Consider the following 22454-nt stretch of genomic DNA (forward strand, 5'->3'; position numbering starts at 1 on the left):
CACACAGGCGCAGCCGCAGCCGCAGCAGCAACATTTTGAGCTCTCCCTCTCTTGGAGTCGCTCTCTCTCTCTCTCTATCTGCGTGCTTTTGCAGTTGGCATTTCTTTGGCTGTCACTTTCGTTACCAGGTAAGCTCACTCTCTCTCTCTCTCTCTGGGTGGTGTTCGTTTAACGGTGCATCCAACTCTTAACTCCAACTCTAGCTTGAAGCAGCAGCACTGTTCACTCACGCTCTCACTTGCGCTTTCAACTGCAACTGAGAGAAACTGAGAACGAACACCGGAGACACAAACGTAGCCGTAGAGTTTTTGGGGTTTCTCACGCGTCGCAGTGACTTTTTGGGGCTACGCTTTTTTGATTTCGATGTTTGTGTGTGTGTGTATGTTGTTTCTTTTCGAAATTGTTGGCATATTTTTACAGCTGCTCAAGACGCGCAGTCGCAATTCGTAGATGTGCGTTCATGCCGAGCGGTCGTGGCCTGAACTAGGGCTCCGTTGATCAAACCTCCAAAAATACACCACGAGAAAAAAAAAAAAAAAAAATAAAAATTTAAAGTTTCGCGCGTGCCCTACGAAAGTCAGTGTCAAAAATAGCAATCAATTAAAATAAAATTTAGAATTTTTGAAAAATTCTAACGGCTTATCAACAAAAATCATCATCAAAATAGTGATACAAAAATTTTGAAAACCATAAATTTAAGTGTCTTCTCTGCATTTTTTTGTTCGTATTTGTTCCTCTGCAATTTTTTTTGCGAAAATGTTGTAAGAATACATTGGGAACTTGCTGGATTAGCACCTATAATAAATTTATTTTATTTTGGTTTTTTTTTTTTTTTGTTAACATTTTTTGTGATTTTGTTTTGAGTGAAAGTGAACGATACGCCGCGAAGACGTGCCCAGCCAATTTGATAAGCCAACAATAGAAAAGAAAATCAGATTTCTGAATCATGGGCCTAAAGCAGCCATCGATGCTGCTGCCATTGACGATATTGCTTCTTTTGCTGGGCAGCATCAGGGGAGCCATCGACAAGGACGAGGGCAAGGTGAAGCTAAACATCTCGGCCGCCAGTGTTACGGATAACAGTCAAAATCACAATGTTATCAACTTGAGTCTGCACACAGGACTCGTCGATACGGATCGCGACCTGTCTATCGATTTATCGCGCGCTCAACGTCTGCGCGATAATCTCAACGTGTTCGATTTGTCGCAGCTGGCAGCCGCATGGCCAGCCTTGATGGCAGAAGCCAAATTGTCCACGAACTGCACCAAGGATATGCGCAGTTATTTTCATGGCCTTGTTGACACCAAAATGTGGGCTATAAAAAGTAAGTGAACACAACGAATACCATCCCTCCAAAAGAGAAGTGAAGTTAATCATTTTGAAATCCAAAGGATCTAAAATCAAAAAATACATGAAGGATTGTTGAGGTTTTCCTAGCTCTTCTCAGTTGAACCAAAACTTTGACCAAGACGAGCTAAACTAAAGACATTTATCTCCACTAAGAGGAAAATTGGCTTATTTGTTTCTTCATTCTTTTTCCATATAGAAATAAACTCCTTTCGAGTCCTCAATGGACCATTTTGGCTGGCTGCTGAGCTAGCCTCAAGACGCTGTCAATTGCTTTCTGACCACATAGACTTTGAAGTCTTCTTTATTTACCAAATGTCATTTGATATTGCGAGACTTTTTTATACATATCGTATTTTTCGAAGAATTTTCTTTTTATTTCCCCAATGTTCCAGATTGCGGAAGAACTCTTGATGAAGACAATAACGTGACATCAGATGCAGTTTGAGCTCTTTTTGATTCGCTTGCAAATTTCTGTAGAATCATGTTCGATGGTGTTTTTGTTGCTGTTCTTGTCGATGTTGCATGTTTTCATGTGATTTTCGGTGAACAATTAAAAACGGTTTATTCATTGATCTTTCACTTTAGTCATGCTTATGTACATATGTATGTATCTATACATATGTATGGTCGGTCTATGGTTATGTATGTATGTATGTGAACGTGCCCCTTTATTCGTTCTGCCTTCTATGTCTATCTGGTTGTATCTCTTTGGACAGCCCATGGCATACAATCTACATATGTATGTATGCACATAAATGCATGCCGCCGCCGCCCAAGGTCGCAATTAAGTTCTTGCCAAAGCCAGCAAACTGCAACAGCAGCAACAACAACATCACCAACAACACCAACAACTCAATTGAATTTGCTAGTTTTCATTACAATTTTGCAGTTGTGTTGCTGTGGATTTTCGGTTTTTGGTTTTTGGTTTTTCAGTTCAGTTTTTCAATTTACAATTTTGGTCAGACAAAATGCTTTAGTCATTATGTCAGCAGTTACAAGCAGATATCAGGGATTGTAATCGTAATCTATTGATGCTAAAATGACGAATTACGGTTACAGTACTTTGAAATCTCGATGGGTTATTCGCATTACTAATTACTTTAACCCTTCAAGAGCGCTATCTGGAATTATCCGAAAATTGTAGTGCCAAGTTCGAAGCGAGTTTTCAAGAAGCTTGCGAACTGCTTGACAATAATTGCAATACCCTTTGGGTTAGAGTATAAGTAGATGTATATAATATCAAAATATATGTTGTACAACTTGTTTTCCATTGCAATGCAAGTCCAAGTCACAGTTTAATGTCGGCCCCTGTTGTGTTATGGCCACGCCCCCGTCTACTGACCAACTTATCGTATCGGGCCAACTCACAATCAGTTGGCAATTGCCGCCACTCTCCCAAAACTAGCAGCATACATGACGGTTATGTAATCAATTAACACAAAACGGCGCTCGAAAAGAAAGATTCAATACATCGCTGACTCCCATCCCCCGCCCCTCCCTCACTCACTCTCTCGAAATGGAGAAAAAATTGAAATCCAAGAAAAGGAAATGAAATGATATATTTGTTGTTTTCGTTGCAAAGTTTTCGTTTTTCTTCCGCCACACAAAAAATGTGCTAAATTATAGACACCTGTGGACCACTCTCAGCTCTTACACTAAAGACAGGAGGGGGGACAAAAAGTGGTGAAAGTCTGAGAAATCCAGTGATGTCATAGAGAAATAAGATTCTCAAACAAAAACTCTCCTTCTCTCTCTCTCCCTCTCTCTCTCTATTAGGGCGAATCGGAACTGAAGAAACTTTTGTGATATTATTAAATTTTGAAATTCGATTCCATTCGAAAGACTTGAACTTTGAAGCGGGCTGAAAGAAAAAACAAAAATGACAAATACCGGTTATTATATAAGGTACCAAAAAGTTATGAATCTCAAGATGTGGAAATTCCCAAAATTTTTAAATGTGTACCAGAAAAATTGACAACTTTACAAATTGGATTTCCCTTGATGCACTTGAGTGTGAGTTCCCTTAAAAAGTAATCGGTATTCTTATCATGTTTTTGGCCAAGTTCTCAAAAGTCTGTCTGTGATTGCATGGGTTGGTCTTTTAACCCCTTTTTTGTTGTATTTTTAAAAGGTTTTTTGGCCAAATTGCTGGCTGTTTGTGGTAAGATGTCAACACCATTATTATGATCATAACTTTTATTTTCGTTTTCAATTAGTCAACTCTGTGTGTTCCCCCTCTCTCCACTCTCTCGCTCCCTATCCTCCTCTCCCTTTATTTGGTTTTTTCTCTGTTTTTTTCTTCTTTTTTTTCGATGTTAAAGTGTGTCAATGGTTTCTGTCATTGTCACATGAAGTAAGATTCGTTTTTGAATCGTCGGGTTGGTTAGCGGGGGGTCTGGGGGGCTGAAGCCGGGCGTTTTCCTGTTCAAAAGCAAGTTTGGGCATCATCCGCTCGAGCTTGGCCAACGCCGTGCAGCTTATTTAACTGGCTCAAATTGTTATTTAAACGTTGGCTTTTTTTTCCATTTTGTTTTGTTTCTGCACTGGTTTTCTTACAACAGGCGAAACAGACGACAACCAGGCTTGATGGCCAAGATCAATGGCTAATAAATGTTGCCACTTTTTTTACCTTTTTGCTAACTGCTAACTGAATGTGGCTGCCGTTGCCGCTGTTGCAGCTACGCTCCGTTGCTTTAGCTGATTGCCTGTAGTTCAATTGGCGATATGTGTTGCTTTGGCTCGAGTTGAAGGTTAGCTCGGGCCACTTGACAAAGCTCATGACGTGGGTAAACGATGAAATTAATTCAATCTTGAAGTTCTCGGTCAAAAGTGCCAAGCATAGTTAGCCTGAATTCCAAACCAAATCGATTTCAATTCGATTGATTACTCGGTTCCCTTTGCCAGTTTCTCGGTTTCGATACCAATAACCGCTAACCATAGCGGTTAACCTATGCAAATATTAACTAGTTACATTTGCACTTCAACTTCAAGTTTAGCCTTCTCTTCTCCTCGGGTATTGCGAAAAAAAGAGGAAGAAAACCAGAAATTTTGTTTGTGGTTTGTCTTCAAATTTTGGTTTCTTCGTCTTTTTTTGCGCTTTGTGTGTTTGGACGTCGGCAAAAAGTCTAAGAGGAAATGCAAATATTTGCACTCATCCTCATCATCGTCATCATCGTCAGCAGCAACGCGATGATAGTGATTTTTGTTAGTTGTATGTGCATATATTTGCCATCTGCAAACTTCCTCGAAAGCTTTCACAGTGTTCCAGGAAAAATTGGCCAAAACTCGGGTAAGGAAAAACCAAATGCAATAACATCGAACAAAAAAAATAAATTGTCAATAATTTGCAAATCTCTGAATTTTGACCTCGTCGCCTGGCATTTCACCTGCAAATGTGGCAAGACAAGACACACAGAAAATGTTCAAAGTGCCGACTCAAATATACCCTGCAAATCTCACAAATTAAATGAATTGAATTGTCAAATCTTGGGACTTTTGACTTGGCATCGTTATATGGTATTCCAAAATCAAAACGACTGTCAGTTTGGTGAGGTCTTTGTCTCGGTCTATCTATCTGTTTGTCTGTCTGTCTGTCGGTCTGTCTATTTGTGTCTTTGTCTACTGGCCTGTTTGGTCATTAGTTGGCTACAATGCACAGCAACAATAAATTTTTGTGTCTGTGTAGTTTTTTAGGCCAATATACTTAGCCGACTTAGTTTTTGTTGTTGTTTTTCAAGGAGTAGCAGTAGACAGGGTTGTAGGGGATTGGCAGAGAGTGAGGAGAGGGAGGGGGGGCATGAAGATGGGGGGATGGAGTAACAGGCCCCAATTACAGTCTTTGTGCGAAATGAAACGTCACGCAACATAATTTCTACGGCTTTCCCATAAAAGACGAAAACCGATAAAGCAGAAGAAGAGGCAGAAGTAGCAGCAGCAGCAGCAGCAACAACACTAGCAACAGTAGACAACAAAATTGCACAACAAACAATAAACACGCTAAGACAACAACAACAACAACAACAACAACTCTGGTCAGCTAACGAACATCAAAGCTAAGCCATGGCTTATGTAATTTAACTTTAATTTGATTGTTGCAATGTCTTGCAGTTTCTCTCTCTCTACCTCTCTCTCTCTCTCTCCCTGTCTTTCTCTCTGTCTCTGTCCCTCTTTCTCTCTATCTCTCTCTCTTTCTTTCTCTATATTTCTTATTATTGTTTAATGTTTACTTTTTTTCATTTTGTTTTATGGCCATGTCTGTTTACTGGCTGCTGTGCGTAATAACGGTTTATTTTATTCATATATAATACCTTCATATACATACATATATACATATGTCTATAAACACTTTCAACTTTGACCGACATATGAGATTTATGCATGTTCATTGAGACAAAAGACTTAGGCCACAAACTGTGTGCCCCCATGGCGTATGCGTAATGCCGTAGGTCTTGAGCGTTGTAAACTTGTTTAAATTAACATTAAATACTATCAGAATGGTGTATGTGCATGCGGGGAGGTGTCGAGGGGGTCTTTTAACCAATTAACTTTCAAGTTCAAAAAAAAACTATAACCAACGACAGTCTCAGGGAATTCTTCCAGACCAAGTTGCTAGGCCAAGTCTGTGAGTTAAAACTAAACAAGATGTCTTAAAGATTAAAGATTAAAGTCGTTAGTTAGTTAGTTAGTTAGTGCAGAGTCCGACTAGGAGTTCATATTGCATTTTTACTCACCTGACATGGGCTCTTTTTCATACCGAAATTTCGTTAAATATATTCACGAATCTAACTCATGACCAACATACGGAAAAGGAAAGAATGACGTTAATAAAACTTATTGTTGCTTTGTTGACAAACAAGTTAATTAGTTGTCTTAAAAGCCAACACAATTATACAATATTAGGTACGACTATCTATTAAATCTTTTAACTATTATCTTTTAATTACTGTCAAGTTATCTGATGATCATATCCATTTCATCTTAAGCAAGTAAACATTATCATAAACAATACCATTAAACATCAAGATATCTCAAGTTCATCCCCAGAATCGTGATGTATAAGTCCAAAATGATTTGACTATCGATTTTTCTATTGATCTTTCGACCATAAATTTCTTCAATATTATGTGATGTTGGCTTGAGTGTTGCTATTCCTCCAAAGTCAAGGACTGGCTGTCTTCTGATAAGCCTTCTCGGTTTATCAACTTATAAGATTTACAAGATTCAATTCACTTTATTTATGGCCTGGTTATGTAAATGTAAATTCAACTTCTCAACTCCCAACTTAAGCGCAGTCTGAATTGCACACATTCAGCCACTTAAAGTTCACTTGTTGGCCTGGCCTAAATAACTCTTGTTATGACGTATGCCAAAATGCGACAATTTGCATTTATATTTGCGTTTGTTGTTATTTCGTTTTTTTTTTTTTTATTAACTTGGCGTGCGACTATAACACAGCAGCAACAACAATTATTCAAATTATTAACCACAAAGGCGAATAAAATAATTAGACTTAAACTTAATGACAATTGGACTCTGAAAAAAAGCAAAAGATCATCATGAGACGGCGTTAAAGTGGTTAATTTGGTTACCTGGAAAAACAGGAGGGCAAAAAGGGCCAAATGCTTAGACAGATGATGATTGTGTAGTTGTGTGTGTGTGTGTGCGTGTGTGTGTGCTTTTTTAAGCCAAATAGTTAAATGGTTTTCAAGTTTAATATACCAATTGGTCTTGGGACTGACTGTTAATCAAGCAATTTCTATGGCTGCAATGCAATGCGATTCGAAGGCTCTCCCCCGCCTTGCCTCAGCTTCGCATATCTGTGTCCTAACTTACGTCTATGCCATAACAGTCTGTCATTATTATCATCATATATTTGAATACATATGTATGTATGTACGTATATCTAGGCGCTGGCAGTTCGTTTGATTTCATTCGTTTCGATTTGATTTCATACGCATTTGCATTTGACACTGAAGTCTAAAGTAAAAGTAACTAAAAGACAACGTCAACGACAACGACTAGTAATATTTCCGTTAGGTAAAAGTCGAAACGTGCCCAAAATTTCAAAAGTATATACATATGTATATCTTATTTACCTTCCACCTGCCGAACGACCTGCCTGCTCAATCTTTATTTCTCACTCTCTTTCGTCGCATTATGAAATGGTACAAATTTGGGGTTATTGACCATAATTGCAGAGTTGGTTTTTTGGGTGGTCTCAAAGGTTTCTTATGCAATAGGAAAGTTGTCCGTGAGTGTTTGAGTTACTGAGGTCCAAATGTATGAACGATAATATTGAACCAAAAGTTTCTGGCGATTCCTCCAGATAGTTAGTAGCGAATATTTGCATTTCAGTTTCCATCAAATCGTCTATTTTACTTTATTCAAAATTTGACTTACTCATCTTGTTAATGAACATTCGCATTGGCTAATTATTTGACTTTGATGATGTTTCATTTTTAGATTCTTATATGAATTTGTATGGTTTTCATTATACATGACTCAGATCCGTAGTTGGTATACATATGTATATGCAAAATGCAACCCTGAGACTGAGTAATAATCGGACAAACATGGACCAAAAATTCAATTCATTTCATTACGCAAAAAAAGAAACTTGCCTGGCCTGACCGGGCTAGGCCGGACCGGGTCTGACCATGCCACGTGTCAGTCGGTCAGTCAGCCAGTCAGTCAGTCAGAGAGAGAAATACCAGTTAGTCACCGCATCAGCTGAAGATGCAGCTGACCTTGTGCTGGATCCCTGTGCAGAGGATAGACGAAAGACAGGCCAAGTCTCTGTCTGTGTCTTTTAGGTCGGATCCACTACCACTCTCACTCTTGTTGTTGTTGTTGTTGTTGGTTGTTTATTATTATTATTTTCGGTATTATGTATTATGTGTTGGGGCGTCTGCTTGTCGTTTTTGTTGTTTCGTTGGTTTTTGGTCTTGGTTTTTACTCAACAGCTAAGCGAAAGCGCCAACGGCAAAATAACAGAAGAGGGAACCAAACAAAATTCGCTGGATTTGTTTCAATGTCACTTCCCCCAGCTCTTTGCTCGAATGGTGGGCGCTCGACCCCAGGCCCCAGCATTGACATTGAAAACGCCTCAGATCTAAATTAACAATTACATAAAATTCCAAAAAATGATATAATATAAAATGCCATCCCATACACATATATATATTATATATCAACTAGATTCTTCAGGAAGTTTCAAAGTGGCGCAGAGATTAGTCGGATTTGATCAATTTGAGCATCTTCAAGCATAAAATTGCTCAAGCAACTTGCACGTTTATTTTACAATTTTTTCTTCTCTGTTTTATTACTTTTATTATTATGAATTTTATTATGTGACTCAATTAGGCAACAACCACAGACAAACAAAATATAAAAAAAAAAATGTTTAACAAATTGTTATAAAATACACGCACATAAACACACTGTAATTAACAACAAAGAGGACTAGGCTGGCCTTTTATCGTGCCGTCGTTTGAATACCCTTGCCAATTCTTTTACTCATGACACGATTGGCTCTCAGACTCAACTTGGCATAGCTTATTTGAAATTGGAAAAGTTTAGGTTTTCTAGTTAAACATTTCTTATTGAAGAACTATTATATATAATATTCGATCTTACATTTGTCTCTAGAGAAATTTCAAAAATACAAATATTTCTTTCTTTCTTGTCATTTACAAACATTTGTATTACAGGAAAATATTATGGTCATAACAGTAAATATCAGACTATCAAAAATTGTTGTCTTTCAATAATATTTTTTAAATTTTGTATTCAATAGTCTATTGCCGATAACCGATAATAATAAATGTCAATCGTTTTCGCTTTCGAAATTAAGTTTGAAACATTATTGGTTCCAGGGTTGCCAAGCTTTTAAATTATGAAGGTTTAAATTTGTTTTCGTGGGCAAACTTTTGTTAAAAATATCATAATTTGATTCTTCCCCACAATAATTCATAATTCACATGACTTTAAACATTTTATTTACATTAAACTTATTTGGCTTTTATTGGCAACCATAAAAGAGGATAAAGTCCTTGTTTGATCTGCCCAGTTGCAAATGGTACAAAACTCCAATGCTCAATAGCATGTCGAGTGGAGTAAGGAAAAACAAGTCTTCTCCTCTTCGAATTCCACAAAGAAGTCATTTTATATATAGAAGCTCTTCATGAGCCATGTAACAGAAGCTTTTAGAACATGTTAATGTAAATACAGTGGTAAAAATTCCATTGATCTTAAAGAAATAATATAAGAAATCTTTATATAACGATGACGTCTCCTCCAAAAGTCCTTTTTTAAAAACGATAACAACTCAATTCCATTTCGATGGTCGACATGTTTTTCTCACTTAAAGGATGTTCGAAAGATATTGAAGAATGATAGAACAATATTTAGTGAGTGGAACGTGAACATATGTATTAGTTAAAAATTTAGGTATACCTTTAACAGGCCTCAAATTCGATAGAATTCCAGATTGAAGCAAGAATTGTAAAATCTGTAGTCCATTATTAGTTATTATTCGTTTAATATGGATTGTTTTGGGTTAAGATCTTTATTTACTGTTTTTTGCCTTTGATTCTGTTTCATTCACTATGTTATTATATTTTAGAACCCATTTCATTGTAAAATACAACATCAAAATAAAAGACATTGAAATTGGTTCCTCCTTAAATCACACGACTATTGACTATAACAAGTAAAATAGATAAGTTAACTTATTTAATTATAAGAATTACGAGCATTCTCTTTAAATAGGCTTGTTTACGATTTCAAAATTTCTAAATTTCGATATAAATTATTTGAAAGTCTTACGGCTTTCTTTGCCCACACTGATATGATCATTTGTTTCGACAAATTTGTCATAATCCTGCTGGTCGAACATGAGGAAGTTGTCGGGCGTTTTGGGTTGTTATTTCATTGTTTGTTTTATACACAAATATTTAACAAATCTACAACACACGCCTTTAATGTATGCCCATTAGCTTGCTTAGAGTCCAACGACTCTTTTTTCCCCATCGTATTATTATTATTATTATTTTTTTTTTTTGGCAAAGGGTTCTAATGAGAAAGATACATAAATGATGGAGTTAACATATAAGTGCCCATAACTCACACATACAAACATATGTATGTATGTGTGTATGTATGTATGAGTATGATAGATAACAAGAGGAAATGGCTTTGAGTTCTTGGTAATGAGGCGAAAATAAGATTGGATATATACACGCCACATTGACAAATCTGAGACTACTATTCATGAACATATATAAATGGTTCAGATGTTTGATTTTTCTTTAAATTTCCGACTGTATTTACCCCTGTATTTATGTGAATACTGATCAGGGATATATATATGTAAGTATATAGAGCTGTTGTCACCTTCACATTCTTTTACAAGGTTATTATTGAGTTTAATTGCTTAATTAGTTAGAGAAGAAGCGAATCAAGAATGTTAAGTGAACTTATCAAGTCAATACTAATAAACAGATTATCATGACCACGATGATGATGATGATGATGATGATCATCTTGATGAAGAGCATATTGTATTTGCTGTAACTAAACAACAGCTACTAAGCTCAAGTACAAGTTGAAAAACATGGTACTTACACACACAAAAAGTCAAGTTCATCATTGCAACTGGCACTAAGTATAAAACGAGCATTAATACAAATTCTTTTTCAATATCTATGCCTACATATTCTTTTCTGTCTTCTTCTCTCTTCCTCTCTTCTCACCCCCCTTTTTTTTGGACAATTTGTTTATTTTTTTTCTCATTCGTACATACTATTGATTTTTATAATTATTAACCATGAGAGAGCAAGAGTGGGAGAGGGGGAAGATGGGGGGTTTGGTAGTGGCGCCCATCATTGAAAAGTCTGTGCAAACAATTCGTTTGCTTTGGGTGAGACCAAAAAGTAAAAATTAACTGCATGATTTAAGCGTAAGGAAAAGAGAAAGAGAGATTATTTATTATATATAGATAAATAGATAAATATGCATAGACGTACTTGAATTATGGCCAAAGTTTCAATACTCTACAAAAGATGATTTATTCAGTTAACGAATCAGTTTTCAATCACTTAAGATTACCAAAAACTGTGCAGGACATTGAGTTAGAGCATGGAAAGGAATGTAGTTAATAGAAGGAAACTAAAACACTCCATACTTAATATGCTTTGAGATCATTTTATAAATCTTGCAAACTATTATTCAAATTTGAAAGTAACTGTGACAAAAACTGTTAACATTCTTCTTGAAATAGTCTTCAGGCTCAGTTCTGCCTAAAACAAACTTTTAAAACTATTCAGTTCTCTTATAAGCAAAGTTCGCTAACAATTCTAAGCTTTAGGGCTAAAACCAGTTGTGAATTATAAGTTACTAAATCGAAAGAAGAGAACAGACTCTAAGTTTACCTTGCATTTTCTTTTCCTTATCAACTAACTTTTCATAAAATTCTCATTATTGTTCTTTATTTTAGAAATACTCGTTAAACCACAAATATTCCTTTACTTTTGATTAGTCCGGTTAATAAATTTACCATTTTTGTTTGAAATACCTTAGTGACCCGTTTAACTGCGTTAGAGTATGTATCAATTTGTCATGTGGGCAATTTTGTTATTAAATATTATGGTTACGATGGCGATTACGGTTACGGTTACGGTTACGAGTTCTGACGCATTTTGTTTTGTATTTTAATTGCAACCGTTTACATTTGAGACGCGTAGCCATCAGACACATACATATACACAAAGTACTATCATATATATACAGACTATATACATTTGGCCAACCTTTCGCAATCCGCCCAATATCACCATACCATAGAGGCAAATAGATATTATTGTATGTGTATAATGATAACTATTAATAATATTTATTAATTTCAGTTGTTGTTGATATTTTCGACATAGCCTTTAATGTTTTAGTTGTTTTTTTTTTTGCGTCCCCAAGTATTAAGCTTATTATAAATAATTTTTATTGTTGATGTTGCCCGCATTTCATCAATCAAAACAAAATTTCAACAGTTTTGTCACTGCCACACCCAAAGTTTGTTTAAATTTTGTCGTTTGTCGTTGTAGTTGTAGTTGTAGTTGTCGTTGTCGTTGTCGCTGCTGTTGTCTTGTTTTTGTTGTTTTTGCTTTGTTTTTTGTCTTTTTTGTTTAAATGTTCACAGCTTTGTTTGCTTTGTCCTACCTTCCAAACAACATATTATATTTGTCTACGCTTTTTAGATGATGAGGCTTACTTCATCTTGAGGGTTATGATAGCTCTTTAAAACGCAAAATACAAATATTCCAATTTAGTAAATATATTTAAGTACATCCAACCAAAAACTGATCATTTCATTTACTTGAAATAGTTTTTGAGCATCACGTGGAAATGCAATTCATTTACGAGATCCCATGTTTGGTTTTAAATCTTCTTTAGGTTATAAATGGTCAAGTAATAAACTTGATTTCCTTAATTACTTTATTTGTAGTTAGTTCTAAACCATTTGTAGTAAGTTATCTTTGTTCTGAAAGTATTTTAATTGGGTTTTAGTTCACTCAATTTGAAATTATTCCATGTCCAGTAAAAAGGAACTTAAACTGATGGGGGAACGCTGTCCTTATTCAGATAGACAGACGAACATCATGGGTGTATCGAATCTGATCCTTCTCTGATTATCTTGGCTTCAAAAGCTATGGATTTAGCCTGTTTAGTCTATGTAGATTAGTCATGAACGGATTTAAAAAATGTTTTCGAAAAGTGTCCGATCCAGAACTCAGATTCTCCGCCCAATTTCTGCATGAGGAAAGACTCACTCGTTGTAGGTACAAAGTGCTGAAAAAAGTTCAAAATTATTTTGAATTGTCTCATTTTATGAGGTGTTTCGAACCGCAGGACTCCCCCTTGAATCCTTCAATTAGTTTTCTCATAAAAATATTCAAATTTCCTTTTCTGATTTCGAATGAACCTTCTTTATATTTCTTAAATGAAATTTGTTTGAGAAACAGAAAAACATTTGCCCTAATTTTTGATTTACCATAAATTATGGTAGACTTGGTTAATTTATTTCAGCCCTCTCCTCGACATTCTAATTAGGCGAGTCTCTAGATTAGTCATCATCAACTTACACAGTTTAGTCCAAGGAGGCAATTATTTTTTTTAGGTTTACCTTTAATAAGCACTGTCTTTGGTTTAGTTAGTTATCTTGTTTAGAGTCCATGAAATGTTTTATCTTATGGTTAAACATTAAGTACATCGCAAGTAGCTACACTTATCAATTAGTTAGTAGTGCATATTATTTCCCTTATTGTTGTTGTTGTTGTTGTTGTTATGGCAAATGTTTTCCAAATAAATATAATAAGTCTCTTTGCATTACTGTCAAAAATGACCTTCTCTGGTGTTGACAAGAATACACAAATATAAATATATATGTACATGATCAAAATCAAAATCTCTTGATGTTGGTTTTCGGTGGCGTTTTTGGTTTCTTTTAGATCGGATGTCTCTGGCATCTGGCATATGGCAAATGGGTGACTGTGACTGGCAATCGAGCTCAGTCATGTTCAGTGGCTGTCACCTTGATAACTATTTTGTTGCCCCATCTTTGTGATCTTTGTATGTGCTACCAAAAAAAGAAGAAAAAAAAGCGACCAAGCCAACAAAATTGGTTGTGTGTGTGTGTGTGTGTTTGTGTGTGTGTTAAACGCCTGAATGACACGTTCAATTGAACATGAGTGAGACCAAACAACAATTAAATACAAAATTAAACGCAAATGAATCAACTGCCCCAGAAGAAGTCATGATGAAATGCAGCTCTAACTAATCAAATGACCTTAATCGACAATTAAAATGAAACCATAAAAGTTACAACTTTTGAAATGAATGCCAAATGTGTTTTTAGTTAACCACCCCCTCCCCATTACCACCTCTCACTCCTCACTCCACACTCCAAACTTTGCCTAACCCATTTCATTGCCACAACATGCCAATCACAAAATCTCTCTTGGTCAAGGCCTTTCTTCATCTCTCCCTTTCTCCTCTTGGCATTGCAATGTGGCTTGTTTGAGAGTGCAAGACAGAGAGAGAGAGAGACAAAATGAGGTTTTCCAAAAGTCATGTAAGAGTTTTGCATTATTAAGGGGAACAACATGTTAGATAAATGGCAAAGGGAAAATGCCAAAATGCAACAAAAAGATCGACTTTGCTGTTACCCCCTACAATCGAAAACTTTAAGTTTCAGTATTCTATCTGTCCGTTTGCATATACCCATTCCAATCCATGTTGTTGGATGCTGGGTGTAACCAAAAACAAAAGCCAAAAGCCAAGACAACCGAAAAAGATTGCAGGCGAAACAGGTTCCACATTTTGACCAGCTTCAATCTCTTGCATGCCTTGGTCGTAACTGGTTACAAGACAACAACAGCAAATAAATCAAAAAACCAAAAAGGAGATTACTTCAATACATATGCGATATATACTATATACCTATATACATACATATATACATATGTATTTACTTGGTGTGTATTTGTTTCAGTAGTTTTTTGTACACTGCATTTTGTAGAGTCTTGTACACTTGAAACACAAGTTTAAGACTAATTTGCTCCTCAAATAGGAGCATTGAAGTTGCCAGTAGGCAATTAACTGTTATCGTTCCAAATTGGAATTATTGTCCAACTATCTAGGACCTTAAACATTTTAGAAACTATTTGTTAACCAAAACTAATGATCTGATGATCTACAGATGATCCAGACATTGATTGTAGCGACTTGAATGGGTCGTTGATGCTGCACGACATACGAAGATGTCTGAAAATGGAGATGGGGCATGGGCAAGGGGGTTGGGGATTGGCCACTCGAATGCTTTTGGCAGCAACAGTTACATAACAAAAAAAATAAGACGAGACTGTGTGTGTTTGTTGTGTGAGATGCAGTTCAACAATTTGTTTAATGCCCTTCTCCTGATGTGTTTGTTTTTGTTTCCCTTTCATAATTATGTTTTTAATGTATTCGTATGTTGAATTTTGCGTTTTTTTTTTGCACAGTGGATGATGCTTCCGGTCATTACACATCCGGTTTCTTCTATGGCAACAACTATTGGATGGGTTCGTTGGCCCTTTGCGATGCCATTGACGATGCCATCGATGCGGACTCCGGCAAGGACACCAGTAACACTAAAAGCAACAACAACAATGGACTGCCCTTCGCCAAGGCCCATACACAGGCCTACAGCAGTGTATCCAATGCTCCGCCACCGTTTCTTCCTGGTTTCTATGTGATCAAAATGCAGTTGAATGAGACGTTGCCAACTTATGTGGTAAGTGAAAGGCAGGGATCCGCTTCTCGATGTCGGACATCCTCCCCCATTGCATTGTTATTTGCTTCCCTGAATTGTAGCTGCGCACCATCTATGTGGGCATGTGTCTGCCCTCCAGCTGCAGCATTCCCGATGTCCATCTGATGACCAATCATGCCCATTTGACTGTACCCACCAGGGAATTGATGGTACTGGATATACGAGTGCCAACCGACAAGGAGTTTAACATTTGGTCGGACAAGACCTTTTGTTTGTTAGTGTAAGTTTCCCTTCCATCTGAATTCCGTATTCCGAAATTCACTTTTAAAAGCCAAATTGTGCCCGATCGGGGACGCTAATGATCTGGTTAAATATGCATTAACATATTGTGTGAATTGTGTGAAAGGGAAAGCTTTGCATGGCCATGCCTTCCAATTAACATGTATTAAAACTCCCAATCTCTCCCTTTTGTCCACGTACTCTTTGCAGTGTCGTGTCGTGCATAGTTTTGGGCTTGATCTGCTGTGGCACACTCTATGAGATCTACTTGACACGTCGCCTGCAGGAGGCACTGCGTCGTCAGGACAAGGAGATGATGAACAACAGTGAGACCAGCTCGGGGATCGGGTGCGCCTCATCCGACTACAGCGACACAATGATGGCCCACGATGATCCGCTGAAGCAATCTTCGCATACGCAATCGAACTCGCTGAAGCAATTGGATCAACTGGTGCTCAATTTGCCACCTCCATTGAGCAATGGCGGCGACAGTGACAGCGGCAATGGACATCACGAGCACGAGCACGATCACGATCACCATCACGGCAATAATAACAATAGCAACTCGGATGAACACCTCGAGGGGCATCTGCATGAGCCGGAAAAGCTGAGCATCTACTCGGAATTGCTGCTCTCCTTCTCGGCCATTACCAATTTCAATGCGATCTGTGACCGGAATGTGGGTGCCGATACGATACCCTGCATTCATGGACTACGCGCCTTCAGCATGGCCTGGGTGATATTGGGCCACACCTGCATTGTGGTCTTCAAGTACTCCGACAATATGGAGATGCGCAAAGAGGTCGAACAGAATTTCTTCTTCCAGGCCATCACCAATGGTCCGTTCAGTGTCGATACGTTCTTCTTTATTAGCGGATTCCTCATCTCGTATCTGTATTTCCGGACCAATGCCAAGGGCAAGCTCAATAAGCTGAGCAAAGGTGCCAACGAATTCACCGCCGGGACGGCTCACTTCCTGGGTTTAGTTGCCTATCGGTTCATGCGTCTGACCGCTCCATACATTTTCGTCCTGGGCGTCGTTCAGGTGACAATGAAATACTTGGCCACCTATTCCATCTTTGACCCCCCGACCATGGATCACATTACCTGTCCCGACTATTGGTGGCGTAACATTCTATATATAAACACACTGTTTCCAGTTGATGAGATGGTAAGTAACCATACACACATACAAATAACCATACTCGCTTGAAAAGACATCAGTGTGTGGGGCGATTTAGTTAATCAGAGATCGGAAATTATTATGACTCTTAAAACTGCAATTTAGTTTTAAAATTTACCATGCGCCTACTTGATATCGCGAGTTGAATAAACCCCGACACAGAAAAGAAAACCTGACAAAAAACGAAAAAAAAACTTGTTTGCATTCTCTTTTTTTTAACGTAAAAGTTTAAATGCAATATAAAATTAAATTAAATTTTACGACATACATACATACATTTAAATGTATTATTAAATTAATATATATTTGGCATTTTTTAAAGTTATAGTAACCCAGTTTGGGATTGCATTAAGGAAATTGATAGATTCGGGGATATTTCTTGAGATTATAGTATACTCAAACGAGGGGGAAGGGGTAAAATTACGACAAAACTTATGTAAGAGAAGCATTTCCAATCCCAAAATAGAATCTTACAACAGCAGAGTTGACCGCTAGGTGCGCTAAAGTGCTTGTAAGCAGTAATAGTGCTTTAATCTCCCAATTAGGTGCTTAGTACTTTGTTTTTTATGTTTGTTTTTTGCTATCCATTCTAGTGTATGCTCTGGAGCTGGTATCTGGCAAATGACACACAATTCTATATGATCGGAGCCATCATTTTGATTGTGGGCGTGCGTCACTTTAAGCTGTCGGCTATAACAACATTGATATTCCTGGTGCTGTCGTGGATAACCACAGCCGTTATAGCCTTCACGAACAATCATCGCCCCAACACCGATGATCCATTGGCTCTCTTCGATAAGATATATGACAAGCCCTGGACTCGTTTGGGCCCCTATCTTATTGGCATGGCCGTGGGCTGGATTCTCTTTAGGACGAATTGCAAAATCCGTTTGCCCAAACTGACAGTGGCCACCGCCTGGATATTGGCCATGTTGAACCTGTTTCTGCTGGTCTTTGGACTGTATCGGGCTGATCTGTCACAGTTCACGGCTGCTGCCTATAGCTCGTTGAGTCATTCGGCATGGGCGCTGTCGTTGGCCTGGATAACAATAGCCTGCTCCACGGGCTATGGCGGTTATATTAACTCATTGCTGTCGGCCCCCTGCCTATATCCCTTCTCAAGGGTCACCTATTGTGCTTATCTGGTGCATCCCATTGTCATACGTTCTATGGCACTTAACTCGGATGCTCCGCTTCATTTGGGAGGAGACATGATGGTGGGTAAACACAGTCATTAAGCAATCACACTCATTTAAAGAATCAATTTTTATCATTTCCTTTGCAGGTTGTCATGTTCTTTGGCCTGACAGTGATTTCTTACTTCCTATCATTTGCCGTCTCCATGTCCTTTGAGGCGCCAGTTGTCACAATGCTGAAAATCTTGTCACCTAGTCGAAAGAAACGTCTCGCTTAAGTTTGCAAAACATTTTTGTAAATTTGTAAAATCTATGTCTTTTCCCGTTTATTTATGCATAATTATCATCTATATTCCTGTGTATGTATGTATATCAAAGCAATGTCCACATATTTATCGCATCAATTCATACATAACCTCACTTTCACTATGTACTTTCTACTTTTTACTTTTTCGCTCCTTCTTTACTGTTGTTCCTTTCTCATACATTCATATATATATTTGCCTTAATTCTACAATTTCAACTCCTTCATTATTTTTTTTTTTTTTTGTTTAATTATATGTATCGTGTTTCTTAATGTGTACATTTTAGTCTTTTAATTTATTCCAAAGGTTTGGAACAATTTTTGTGCGTGACGAAAACTTATACATAGTACTTAATAGTTAATAATTATAAAACGAACACAAAAACTCTAGTACCTAATTTTATAAATTCATATTGTATATATATATATATAAACATATATACCATATGATACACACTATATATTGTTATGTATGTATAAAATAAAAACGAAAACGTTTAAATAAAAACTGCTACCAAATGAAAACCAAGAAACATTATTTAAATAGCAAATTGAATTATAACGTCCCGCAAAGCTCTTGCGAACCAGTTTGTGGAACCGGAACAATGTTCCGGATGCGGGCACATTGTTGCATCAAAATACTAAATTTATGAAATTTTAAATTTTCTTTAGTAACATCTTTTGATTATTTTAAGTCGATTCTTTCAGATTATTTTACATTACTTAATAAGTTTTCAATTGGATTCGTGTCCTGAGATTGTCACAATTTTGGCGGTCAATTCAATTCTTGGTGTTGTGTATGCTTTGGTGCACTCGAAGCAATAAGTTTATCCGACTTAAAACTTATTTTTTTATAACATTGATCATTTTGTTTTAAATAATGTTCAAAATATGGTTTAATAGCATTTATTTAAATATATACTCACGTAACGGATAAGTATTGGTCAGTGCTGCAAAAGTATCGCAGAAGTATCGATATTTTAAAAGTTGTCGACAATATCGATATGTTTTTCTTGGCATCGAAATGTCGCAAAAATGGTCACACTTGCAATAATTTTTTAATAATTGGAATTTATTTCGTTCCAATTGGAAAAGGGACAATGCAGACAGAAAACGTAAGAATAATAAATACATACATAAATGGTAATTGAAAGTAAAACTTTTGCATTTAAGGCACCGCGGTCATTTCAGTGTTTGGCTCCGGGAAAGGAAAATAAGAACATGGGAACCCCAAAAAACTCAAAGGTGTGAAAATGTTTTGAAAAGGCTAAGGATGGCCAAACGGACAAACCAATGGGAAAAGCACTCTGCCTTTTATAAGCAAAACATATGAGGAAGCGTCCTACAAACTAAGATTGACGATGCCCTAGCTGGATTTGTGCCCACAAGCATGCAAGCTTTTTTCGCAACTCTTGAGAAGAGCTTGATACACATTACGGATTACTTTACTACATGGAAACATGTCCAAATGGGGACAAGATGTGTAGATACATGTGTGTCTAAGAAAACAGCCTTGCGTTAAATGCTTAAATCCATTATCAATTTGGCCATCACCAACGATTTGCGGATGTCGACGAACGCATTAAAAACGAAAAATGATTGCTGGCTATTTGATGACTGTTTTGTTTGAGAATCATCTGCGAATACTTAAAATGGAATCCTACAAAAGTATGATTTAAACGGAGACAGGTCTTCAAAGGAATCCGCAAAGCCGCGCGATCCAGGGGAATCTATCCATCCAACAACCTTCAGAATAAACACTATGATTCTTGGCGAAAATCAAGACTATTTATTGTATTGAAAGGTTAAATTAGTTTTGTTATATTTTTAAATATAATTTTTTCAGTGACATTTGTAAATTTTCATTTCAAACGCAACCGAAAGAGTCCACAAAAAGTTGGAACAATTGTTCATTTAAATTTTCACCCCATGGGTTTTGTTTAGGGTAAATGTTCTAATCATTTAAGGACCTTAATCAAAATGCCATTAGGACAAATGTTTTATTTATGTATTTAACTTTAAGCGACCCAATAACTGGTTGGTAAATAATTGTTGCTTTTAATGATTTAATAATTGATATCTTGAAATATCATTAAAGAATTGAGTTTTACTTTTAATCCTGCAATGATTGTAATTTTATCTATTTAATTAGAAAGTTTAAGTATTGTATTTTAGAATACATCTAACGGATTATTCGATTTCAAAAGAATTATTTCGAGCTAATAATTTGTTACGGTTTAAGTATAATTCAACAACTTTTTAGTGAGAAAGTAAAGGCTAACACTTTGGTCAAAAAGAGACTTAATTAGATATTTGCAGGGTTAAGGATTAAATTCAATTGTTGGTCAATATGCCTAGTTCTCTTACAATTAGTCTATATTTTGTCTTATTTCTAATCAATTTTTTAAATTTATCAAACACTTTGAAACTTCAGAGTAAATGGACAAGGGGAACTCCAATTGAATGCAAGTCATAAAAGATCAGAAATTGATGTAAAATTCATTAATAATGTGACTAATAAAGAGAAAAGGAAAGCAAAAGGAAGTATCAGCTAAAACAAATGTTACTCGGACGGTCCTTAAAATGATATTAATGATGAAATAACAAAACAATTTAAAAACGAAAACCTAACTTATTGAGCAAAACGTTTCTTAGATAATTTTTGTTGCAGTGTAGGCTGATAAGCGAAAGGTTATCGACGTCTGATTCTCAAATCGCTATAAACCAGTTGTGTTTATTAACGCATCAGATGAATTATCAGTGGGTTAAAGTATTCTTGTCATTGACCTCGATTTGCTGCATCAATATAATGCATGAAAATTAACATATGTATAATATTATATCACAATTTTTGGACTTTATCAATTTTATATTATAAACTGATGTTATCAAACTGTTTCTGGGCATCGCATAAAAAATCCTTATCATATTTTGAACTTATATGTAGATGGGATAGTTTGTTGACTGAACGTTCATAGTTATATTCCGACTTCAACTGGAATCCAGGTCCGGACTGGGCCTCTCTAGGCCAACTTTGAGACAGTTTTTACTCTCCCCACAACTACATGAACCCGCGGCAAATCTGTCACTAAGTTTGATCCCATTCCAGCTATATAAACGTTTTTCTGTCGTAGCTTCATATTTCTTTTTGCTTTAAGAATTAAAATGTTCGAATGGTTGAATTTTGTAGTTTATTTCAAGGATGAAATTTGAATTTTTAAAGAGATTTCCCACAAGTTATTTATTGACCAGGATTTTCTTAATACAACTCTAGGGAATTTAATCCTTCAGCGGTGAAACACCGGTAGTTGGACGTTTGAGAGGTTGGACCAAATTAGTATTTCGATTGTTCCATTGCTGTCTCACCGATTCTGCGGTCACTGTGCTCGTCTCCAGATGTTGGACTACCTGAATTTGGCCATTGTTCAGCACGGCTATTTGACGCGGTCGAATTCCTGTGACCAGCACTTGACTGTCGCCCCCCAACGGACCCGCCACCAGGAGCAATAGCAGGAAGGCCAAAAGCATTTTTGGTGGTTGCTTCGTTCGCCTGAATGGAGCATCCTTATCCAGTGAGTGCGCCTTTTATATATTTCGCAGATTCATATGTGGGAAATGTTCATGTAGGACAGGTTTTGAATACGTAAACGGTTTCAGTACTCGTTTAGTGGTTCAGAGACCTTTTCTGAAAAAGAGAAAGCTTTCAGTGTATTAATGATAATTTCACCAAATTAAAAGTTAAAACTTGGCATTCAATATTGGCTGTAGGTAAAAAGTCCACCAAACTCTAGAACTTGAAGAAGATGAAATTCATTTATATATTGTCATAAGTCAATAATAACTAGATATCATTTAGTAAGTATGCGACACAAGGACTTTGGCACACCTAGCAGTAATGT

The 22454-nt window shown here is 36.7% G+C and overlaps 1 protein-coding gene and 1 long non-coding RNA gene across 2 annotated transcripts; both read left to right on the forward strand.

Annotated features, from left to right (window-relative positions):
• Positions 1–442: 442 nt before the first annotated feature.
• Positions 443–18914, forward strand: LOC137583442 (nose resistant to fluoxetine protein 6). Its single transcript, XM_068298476.1, has 6 exons — positions 443–1325; positions 15403–15674; positions 15755–15933; positions 16143–17103; positions 17709–18332; positions 18401–18914. The coding sequence occupies exons 1-6, from the start codon at positions 947–949 to the stop codon at positions 18527–18529; spliced, it is 2544 nt and encodes an 847-aa protein (XP_068154577.1). The 5' UTR covers positions 443–946; the 3' UTR covers positions 18530–18914.
• Positions 18915–19574: 660 nt separating this feature from the next.
• On the forward strand, positions 19575–20672 carry LOC137583591 (uncharacterized). Its single transcript, XR_011033423.1, has 2 exons — positions 19575–19670; positions 19729–20672. It is a non-coding gene; the product is annotated as an uncharacterized lncRNA (long non-coding RNA).
• Positions 20673–22454: the final 1782 nt, after the last annotated feature.

The sequence above is a fragment of the Drosophila tropicalis genome, unplaced genomic scaffold, assembly GCF_018151085.1.
Source record: "Drosophila tropicalis isolate 14030-0801.00 unplaced genomic scaffold, ASM1815108v1 contig_867, whole genome shotgun sequence".
NCBI classification, from domain to species: domain Eukaryota; kingdom Metazoa; phylum Arthropoda; class Insecta; order Diptera; family Drosophilidae; genus Drosophila; species Drosophila tropicalis.